This window comes from Papaver somniferum, unplaced genomic scaffold (assembly GCF_003573695.1).
Source record: "Papaver somniferum cultivar HN1 unplaced genomic scaffold, ASM357369v1 unplaced-scaffold_117, whole genome shotgun sequence".
Classification (NCBI taxonomy): domain Eukaryota; kingdom Viridiplantae; phylum Streptophyta; class Magnoliopsida; order Ranunculales; family Papaveraceae; genus Papaver; species Papaver somniferum.
The window spans coordinates 4753860-4764459 of record NW_020620714.1 but is presented as its reverse complement, the minus strand read 5'-3'; the positions used below and the strand labels follow the sequence as shown (position 1 = coordinate 4764459).

General features: G+C 39.1%; 1 protein-coding gene and 1 pseudogene across 1 annotated transcript; one reads left to right on the top strand and one right to left on the bottom strand.

The window, feature by feature from the left end:
• Nucleotides 1-1137: 1137 nt before the first annotated feature.
• Nucleotides 1138-2867, bottom strand: LOC113329402 (cytochrome P450 71B34-like). The gene is made up of 2 exons (XM_026576282.1): nucleotides 1901-2867; nucleotides 1138-1812 (listed from the first exon to the last, which is right to left on the bottom strand). Exons 1-2 carry the CDS (start codon nucleotides 2840-2842, stop codon nucleotides 1201-1203), a joined length of 1554 nt encoding a protein of 517 aa, XP_026432067.1. The 5' UTR covers nucleotides 2843-2867; the 3' UTR covers nucleotides 1138-1200.
• LOC113329401 overlaps nucleotides 2857-10600 on the top strand; it is an 8957-nt pseudogene continuing 1213 nt past the window's right edge.

Here is a 10600-nt window from a genome sequence, read left to right as displayed (position 1 = left end):
TTAGCTTGCTCTGTTTTAGAGTTTTATTATTTCTTCTTTTAGTGTTTAGCTATTTTTAGACTCTTGTTTATGCCTATATATACATGCTTGTTTCGTTAGTTGATACATAATTATTATTATCATTCTTCAAAGTTATTAAACTATCTTTTCTTACAATCTTTTCTTCCTGTTCTTTACAAATTCTTCCAATTTCTCAACCTTTCTCCCCTTCTCATCTCCTGCAACCTCCGTGTTGCATTCTTCTAGCTAGCTTGTTTTCCATTAACTTGTGATAAAGGACTAGTCATCCACATTGAGTCTATTTGTGTCAGAATGATTTACTCGACTTTGGACGACTGCTGCATTTAAAAAAAATTAAATCAGATTTCCTAGTCGTCCATAAACTTAAGCGTGTTTCAGTTAATGATTACTGAATGATTATTGTCAAATAGTCTCCCAACGCCTAGAGTAACCTGGATTGTGTGCTTAATGAGCCTCGAGAAATCCTATCCTTGGAAAACGGTTTTCGAGGTTAGTTAGGACTGAGGATTCCTAACATGGCATCAGAGTCATACCCATTTCAAGGCTATTCGTGTGTCTGTGGTTTCCGTACCACTCTGTCTGTATATCCCTAATCGTTGAGGGGGTGTCAAATAGTCCACAACGCCTAGCGAAACCTGGGTTGTGTGCTTAATAAACCTCGGAAAATCCTATCCTTGGAAGCCGATTTTCGACGTTAGTTGGGCCCGAGAATTCCTATTAGATTATTTTATTGGTTTTATTAATATCCACTATGTTATTGATTTTGCCTTTACTTTTGCTTAAAATTATAAATGTTAAATTAATTTTAGTATAATATTAATTGTTATACTACCAACGAACTAGCAGACATAAACGCTGACAACAAGAAGATGAAGTAGTATGAGAATGTCTTCCATCCTATCCTTGCTAAAAGGAGGCACAAGAAGGGTGGTGTTGGTCCTTCACCCGAAGCTTGACCCGTAATTGAGGAGGTAGAATAGAGTAAAATTTCTAGTTTGGTTTATCTTACCAATCTTGTAGTTTTATTTTCTTTTTCTGATACCAATTTCTATTTCGATAAATTTTTGATACCATTATAGTTGTCTGGCAGGTCTGCTCTAGGCTCATAAAGACAAATTAAAATTATGAAAAACACACACACACTAATAATGAAGTACCTTCTACTTAAATAATCCCCAATCAGTTATACTTGATGGGTACAAGTTCAAGTGGAAATTTCTTGTAGATACTTATACCTGATGATTCGTCCATGTTTAGGTCTTCCTTCTTTAACCCATTTGGCATTTTCCAATCGAAAGAGTATAGTAGATTGGCAAGGATGAGCTCTGTCATTATAATTCCCATATTCACTCCGGGACAACCTCTTCGACCACCACCAAATGGTAAGAATTCAAAGTTTCGTCCTCCCAAAAAATCAATAGAGCTGTCTTTGAACCTCTCTGGAATAAATTCATATGGGTTTTGCCAATACGCAGGATCCCTTCCAATGGCCCATGCATTTACTAGCACCCTAGTTTTCGCCAACACGTCGTATCCATCAACCTTGCTGGGTCTTATACTTTCTCTAGGAAGCAATAGTGGTCCTGCTGGGTGCAACCTTAGAGTCTCTTTAACTACCATTTTTAAGTAGTGGAACTGATCAAGGTCTGATTCTTGTACCTTCCCTTTCGATCCCAAGTTGCTTCTAATCTCTTCTTGCACTTTTTTCATGGCTTCTGGATTTTTGATCAGTTCTGACATTGCCCAACTCAATGTTATAGCAGACGTGTCTACTCCGGCAAGAAATACGACCTGATATTTTAAATGACATCTAAATAAATTTTTTTATGGGGCTAACCAAATAAAATCAATTACAAGCTAACTTTTAAGAGCGACTTACCGTAAAAACTGCTTTGATATGGTCAATAGTGAGAGGAATTGTGCTTGCTTCTTCCTTCTCTAATTTCAGCAAACTATCAAGAAAATCTTCTTGCTCGTGTTCTGGTTTCTTAGAGTTGGAGCGTATGTCTATGATTTGTTGAAAAAATCCATCTAAATCATGAAAGCATTTTTCAGTTCTCCCATGAAATCCAGTAATCCTATCAATAACCCAACCTACGCTAGGAAAAAGATCGGACGCAGAAAAACAATTTATTGCGTCCACAGCTCCGTGAAGAATCCTCACCAGTCGTCTATCATGATCATCATTGAATAGCTCAGGTCTACTTTGAGAAATCTTACCAAAACAAGTTTTAAATAGAATTTTGCTTAATAAGCATCTTGATATTTTAAGTATATCAACAGGAGTAGCATCAGTAGATGAGGAAGTTACGGAGACGGAACCAATCATAACTCCAACTTCTTCCTCCCTAACAACCTTAAAGGATTGAACTTTCTTGGTGCAAAAAAATTCAAGAAAACATATTTTTCGCATCTCTCTCCAATACTCCCCATATGGTACAAACGCAATATCTAGGTAATGATACGATAGACGTTCTGGACCAGCCAATGGAGGTCTAGTACAAAAATCAAGATCATATGTTTTCAATACTTGTTCTGCAGCTTCTGCCGATGTGATTACGAGTGTGGGTACACTACCTAGTTTCAGAAGCATAACTGGGCCATATTTTTGGGAGAGTTTATGTAGAGCAAGATGAGGAGGTTTGCATGCTAATTGATGTAAGTTACCAATGATTGGTAGCTTGGGAGGGCTAGGAGGAAAATTGGGTGAGTTTTGATCACGACTCTTTTGGTATTTACCTTTAGATGTCATGATATAGTACACAAGAAGGGGAATAAGAGGAAAAAGCAGAAAGAAATTATAAGGTAGAAGAAACTCCATTTTTAGGATGAGAAATGAGTGAAGTTGAGTTACTACAGACTCTTGTAAAGGCGAGGAAATGGTTTGAAAGGAATTTTCGGTATGTACAATATATAAATAAATAATTTAATCATGTGGTCGAGCACGACACCTATGTGGTCAGAAGATGATAGAGCAATTCGTTTTGTATTAACATATCTTGGGTACTGTATGTTTGGCTGGGATTTGTCAGTCTTAGCCTCTAGAGTGTTGATCTGTTTGATTCAGTGGTCTAATTAAAATCTTTTATTAATAAAAAGTCGACAATAGTAGGTGAATCAATGATAATACATACGACCAAACAAATTAACGTGCTACACGCCAATAATTTTTCTAGACGTGAGATGTACAAAATTATCTAATTAATTAAGTTACTAAGCTGACAACGATTTTTGATCTCCTCATATCACATTTTTGTTCTCCCATTAATGAAAGTCTAACAATTAGCTCTCCATACACATGAAAGTCAATGATGTACAAACTTAAGATGGGTGATCGAATACTAGAGAACTAATAAAACGAATCAACATGATCAATTGGACATCATCCCCGATCCAGTTGGTACTACCTACTCTCGTGACATCCACTTGAAAATGATTTTTCTTTTTTTTTTTTATATTTCAGTTCGATTTTTTATTCCATTTTTTTTGCCGTACATTTCCAGCGTATCATATATGGTGCTAGTGGCCTGTGACCCTGCACAAATTAAAAATAATAAAGTCTTAATCAAGACAAGTCACCTTTTTTTGTCCACAATTATTATCTGGCAACTTATGAATTTTACACTGGAAAATATGATATTCTATACTTCCATCATCTGCTATATTGTGCTGTACATTGATCAAGATTTGTTTGATAGCCAGTAGCGGCTATACATCATGCCGCGCAGATGTAGTGGGTGTTCCTGTACATATCTTAGCAATTTCTACGGCAGATACTCGTCCCACAAAAACAAGGCAACAGTACCTTGAATATAAACTTATAAAAAAGAACCATCCAAACCCATTAACCACAAGTATTGGAAGTTGTATTCAGTAATTAAATTTCATGTTTACCGAAAAAAAACTTTTTGACCTTTATTTTCTAATTCTTCATCTCTCTGGTTACCCAACAGGCAATTCCAGTAGAAACCAAAGAGTTGCATGAGTACTTGCACCTCTATATAATCACTTTAACATTTCTATTTACATACGTACTCTCCTTACACTTCAGTTAATCTAGTTTTCGTTCTTTGACGTATCATTATAACAACGGTTGGAAGAGCAATAGGAATAGATTTAGGTACAACTTATTCATGTGTTGCAGTATGGCGAAATGATCGTGCTGAAATTATCCCGAATGATCAAGGAAATCGTATTACTCCTTCTTATGTTGCTTTTACTGATACTGAACGGATGATTGGTGATGCTGCTAAGAATCAGGCTGCTGCTAATCCTACCAATACCATCTTCGGTAAGCTTTGTCGAGGTTAACATCAAGTTTGATTTTCTATATACCTTGTTTAATGTAAACTACTCGGTTCATGTGTTATATTATGCAAGTATTCAAGTGCATATCGGGTAAATATTTTGACTTTGCATTTTGTTTTCACCGTTAGTTCTTTGATTAATCGGATTCATCCGAACACCACGGTAATGAGCAAATGACTGTTCTTAGTTATATATATATTTTTTGTTACATTGGTGTCCAGTGTCCTTGTATGTTAGATCCCCACACTTGTCCTTCTGGACTGTGCATATGAGTACAATCCCTCCAAGTGTTTGGCTAACAAAGTCATTCGAACTCTCAATGTCCATATTGCAGTGAGAGTGTTTACATATACAAGTGATTCCAGAGTCCATATAACAGTCACCTTCTTGATGGGTTATTTATGTGTGTGTGTCTGTGTGTTTTTCACGACTGAATTGTGCCTTAATGATATCAGAAAGATCAAATCTTCTTGCGCTTCTCTGTCACCCAATTGGTATAAAATGTTCTAAGAATGTAATGATCCGTTTCATAAGAATAATAGTATCGAATTCCCATTGCTCATAGAGACTGTAGAGTTACCATTTTTAGATTTTTTTCTGAATCTTTTTTCTTTTCTTTTGTAGATGCGAAACGTTTAATTGGTAGGAAAATCAATGATAGCTTTGTTCAGAGTGATATGAAGCTATGGCCCTTCAAAGTCATTGCAGGCACGGAAAACAAACCCATGATTCAAGTCAATTAGAAGGAGAAGGATATACAGTTTTAAGCTGAGGAAATCTCATCCATGATTCTCATTAAGATGCGAGAAACGGCTGAAGATTATCTTGGCACAAGTGTCAAGGATGCTGTTATCACCGTCCCTGCTTACTTTAATGATTCGCAGCGTCATGCAACTAGGGATGCTGGCACCAAAGCTGGGCTTAATGTAATGAGAATCATCAGTGAACCAACAGCGGCTGCCATTGCTTACGGTCTTGATAAGGAGACATGGGATGGTGTGGAGAATGTTCTTATATTTGATCTTGGTGGTGGTACATTTGATGTTTCGATACTCTCAATTGGTGACGGAAATTTTGAAGTCAAGGCTACAGCTGGAGATACCCATGTTGGAGGAGAGGATTCTGACAACAGGATGCTAAATCATTTCGTTCGAGTTCAAGAGGAAACAGAACAAGGACATCAGTGGAAACCCAAGGGCTCTTAGGAGGCTGAGGACATCACGTGAGAGGGCAAAGAGGACTGTCTCATCTACTACACGGACCAACATTGAGGTTGATGCCTTGTATGATGGAGTTGATTTTCATATGTCTATTACTCGTGCAAAATTTGAAGACTTGAACATGGATTTGTTCACCAGATGTATGGAACATGTTGAGAAGTGTTTGACACATGCTAAGTTGGATAAGAGCACAATTCATGAAGTTGTCCTCGTTGGTGGTTCTACTAGAATTCCCAAGGTTCAGTTTCTTTCAGGAGATTTCTTTAATGGGAAGAAACTCCACAAGAGCATCGACCCCGATGAGGCTGTGGCTAATGGTGCTGCAGTGCGGGCTGCTCATTTGAGTGGTCAGGGCAGTTGGAACTTATATTTAACGTGTTCTCAATGAATGAGAAACACAAAGAGGATTATGTATTTATATTATTAAGATTACAAAGGATACACAGAATATAGGATATACAAAGATTTCCTAGATTACACAGATTTCCTAGATTACACAGATTTCCTAGATATTCAATTAGTATGATATAGGATATACAAAGCTTTCCTAGATTACACAGATTTCCTAGATATTCAATTAGTAGGATATATATCCGTATAATGGGAAAGATACAAAACATCGTGACTTATTCAGTCACGGTTGCTATATGTCTAACACTCCCCCTCGATCTAAGCGGGTTGTCAATGACATTGAGCTTAGAGCGGAGTCTGCAAAAATGATCCTTTGGAGTAGCTTTAGTAAAGATATCTGCAATTTGACCCGTAGATGAAACAAAACGAACAATAAGTTGTCCTTCCTGAACTCGCTCACGGACGAAATGATAATCAATTTCTATATGTTTCGTTCGACCATGAAATATCGGATTCATTGTGAGATAAGTAGCTCCCAAATTATCACACCAAAGAGTAGGAGGAAAACGAATAGAAGCTTGTAGTTCACGAAGAAGAGATTCAACCCACATCAATTCAACCGTTGCAATGGCTAAACCACGATACTCAGATTCAGTACTGGATCTGGAAACTGTCTGCTGTTTACGAGAGCTCCACGAAATAAGATTGGAACCAAGATAAACACAATATCCACTTGTAGAACGACGATCAAGATGGTCACCCGCCCAATCAGCATCAGTATATGCTGAGAAACTAAGCTGCAAATCTCGTTCGGGACGCAGAAAAAGACCAAAGGTAGATGTATGTTGCAAATAGCGAAGGATACGCTTGACGAGAATCAAATGAGCTTCCGTGGGTTTATGCATAAACTGACATACCTTATTAACTGCAAAGGAAATATCCGGTCTTGTCATGGAGAGATACTGAAGACCACCAACCAAACTCCTGTACATAGTAACATCAGACAGCAAGGGACCATCAACCGGATGCAAATCAGTGGACGTGCTGAAGGGACTGGTTACTGGTTTAGCTCCTTGCATATTGGCACGAACAAGAAGATCCTCAATGTAACGACGTTGCGAAAGAAACAATCCATTAGAGAGTTGTGTGACTTCTATGCCAAGAAAATATGACAGCGAGCCTAGATCCTAAAGAGCAAATTCGTTATGAAGATTATTCATAAGAGATTGAATACACTTCATAGAAGACCCCGTTAAAATGATATCATCAACGTATACCAAAAGAAATATCACACTCTCAGCAGAACGCCGAATGAACAAAGAGGTATCAGAGACCGAAGTAACAAAACCAAGTGTTTGAAGAAAAGAGTTGAGACGAGTATACCATGCACGAGGAGCCTGTTTGAGGCCATAAATGGATCGATGGAGCTTGCAAACATAATCAGGAAACTGAGGATCTTTATAGCCAGGGGGCTGTTTCATGTAAACCTCTTCATGTAGAATGCCATTAAGAAAAGCATTTTGAACATCAAGTTGGCGAATAGGCCAATGATAAGACAAAGCCAACGTCAAGATAATACGAATAGTACATGGTTTAATAACCGGACTAAAGGTCTCACCGTAATCAATACCTTCTTGTTGACTAAACCCTTTGGCAACTAACCGAGCTTTGCGACGTTCAATAGTGCCATCAGGTTTCCTCTTAACACGATACACCCATTTGCAACCAATAATGTTCTGGTTCAGAGGAGGCCGAACCAGGGACCAAGTCCCATTCTTCCGAAGCGCATCGATTTCTAAGTCCATCGGAGGAATCCAATTGGGGTCAGTCTTTGCCTGGGAATAGCAAGTGGGTTCAAACAAGTCATCAGTGAGCTTAGTGTGCGCAGAAGCGAGGAGAACTTTCTTCCTGAAAATACCATCTTTTCCTCGTGTTACCATTGGGTGAGAATTAGTAACAGTCGGCTGCAGTGGATCGTTGACAGAGACAGTATGAGAAAGCGGTACAGATGCTGACGACGACAAGTTATGATGAGTACCAGAACCATCAGGTGAAGCTGCAGGCGTAACATGTACTGGATGGGAATCAGTTGCTGCAGGCGTAACAGTTGGTGCAGTCGCAACTGGGGACTGAACAGGAGAGAGACAACGGCAGGTAGAATGGAAGCAACAGACTGAGGAATGATCGGTGTCTGTGGTAGTGCAGAGATGGTAGCGTCAGCTTGTAACGAAGGTGCTGATGCAGGAACTTGCAGTGACGTTTGCTGAGGAGCGACAGTGTCAGGTTCTGAAACTGTAACAGTAGAATGTTGCTGAGCAGACGTAATAGTCGCAGCTGGAGTGGATCCGCTAGGTAACTCAGTTCCAGTAAGCCACATATTAGCAGTAGAGTTTAACTGAGACAGTATTGGAGGAAACATAGAGGATGAAGATGGTGAAGAAAATACCTGTAAGGACGACGATGACGGAGGTAACTTATCAGGGGCAGCAGCAAAGGGAAACTTGTCTTCAACAAAGATAACATCACGAGACCAGTAAATACGAGTAGTAGGTAAATGAAGGCACTTATACCCTTTGCGATGATCGCTGTAACCAAGAAAAACACAAGGAGAGGAACGAGAATCCAATTTTGTTCTACCATAGGGTCGAAGATGTGGAAAGCAAAGACAGCCAAAGGTGCGCAATGAGAGGTAGTCAGGTGCACGATTAAACAGAAGTTCATAGGGAGATTTTAAACCAGTTGGAGTAGAAGACACTCGGTTCATAAGAAAAGTAGCTGTAAAGAAAGCATCATACCAGAAAGATGATGGAACAGACGCTAGAGACAAGAGAGTGAGGCCACTCTCAACAACATGACGATGTCGACGTTCTACTAAGACATTTTGCGCGGAAGTGTGAGGGCAAGAGAAACGATGATGACTGCCATTAGCGTGTAAAACTTTAGTGAATTTTTGATATTTACCACCATTATCAGACTGAAAAACTTTGATCTTAGTGTTAAAGATATTTTCGACATGTTTAGAGAATGTAATGAAGATTTGCAACGCATCAGATTTAGCATGCATGGGGAATATCCAAGTGTATCGACTAAAAGCATCGACAAACAATATATAATAACGATAACCTTCATTGGATAAAACAGGGGCTGGTCCCCAAACATCTGACACAATCAAATCTAAAGGATGATCATAAACCATAGTACTGGATTGAAAAGGTAATTTATGACTCTTGTTCTCTAAACAAGAAGAACAAAATGAAAACTTAGAATTGGAAACTGGAAGACAATGATGACGAACAACTGATTGAACGGTACGGAGCATTGGATGGCCCAAACGTTGATGCCAGGTTTGAATGGAAGCACGTTCACCAACGAGAGCTTTAGGAGAAACATGCTGAAAAGTGTATAAACCATCACGAAGCTGACCCCGAAGTGCTACCTCCCTCGTAAGTCGATCCTTAACAAAGCAAAAATCATCACAAAATTCAAAAACTACATCATTGTCACGACAGAATTGAGATACCGAGAGCAGATTGTGGGACAAATGCGGAACATGTAGTACATTAGACAATACAAACTTACGAGTAGGTGTTTGTAGAACAGCATTACCGGTATGAGAAATAAAGAGATTTGCACCACTAGCAGTCTTAATCTGATCAGGACCTGTATACTCATAATGAGTTTGAAGATTACCGAGATTATTTGTCATGTGATTTGTGGCACCACTGTCAGGAAGCCAATCATGAATGTTGATAGGAGTGTGGGTGGCAGTATATGCAGCACGATGTCCAGACGATGAGGAGTGACTTTTACCACCTCTTGTGGAGCCATGCTTTGGTGGTGGGCGGCGCGGAGGATAATAGTTCTAATCGTAACGCTTCCAACAGTTCCGTCCATCATGATAGGGTTGTAAGCAGATCTGACATATATTAGCTGGCGTGCCGTTCTTCGTGAGAGGCACATCACTGGGACGATGGGTACGCACAATATTCGCCTCATGTGGTGAAGAAAGCAGTTTGTTTTGAGCAGTAACACGAAGATCATAAGACAAAAGTATGGATTCAAACTGATCAGTAGTAATCAAACTCATAGTTGTAATCAGAGAACTGACAATACTCTCATAGGCTGAATCAAGTCCTTTGAGAACATAATGGCAAAACTCAGTACTAGAAATCTCATGACCACTAGCCGCAAGAGAATCAACGATGTTACGAACTGATTGGATGTAGTCGGCCATAGATAAGTTACCTTTGGTAATGGTTTGAAGAGAAGACTTTAAGTGGACAAGCGTAGCATCAGTTTTAGAGGCAAAAAATTCCTCAAGTTTAGTCCAAACCTGAGAAGATGTATGACAGGATTTGACCTTAGCCAAAATAGGAGATGTCAGTGATGATAAAATCCATCCAAGGAGAAGCTTGTCGGTGCGAGTCCAAGAGAGAAACTTAGGATTTGTAGTAGAGTTATCAGTTTGAGCAGGGGGGCACTTGATGGAACCATTGACAAAACCGTCAAGACCATAACCTTGCAAGTAGGGTAAGAACTGAGCTTTCCACAGGAGAAAGTTGTTGCCATTAAGTTTTTCCGAGATAGCTCCATGAAGTCTAGCAAAAGGAATATCAGTCCAAGATGAGGAGTCATCAACAGAAATAGTGGTTTTAGTAGTTGTAGTCGGATTTGGTGTCATGATGACTAGTGAAAAAAAA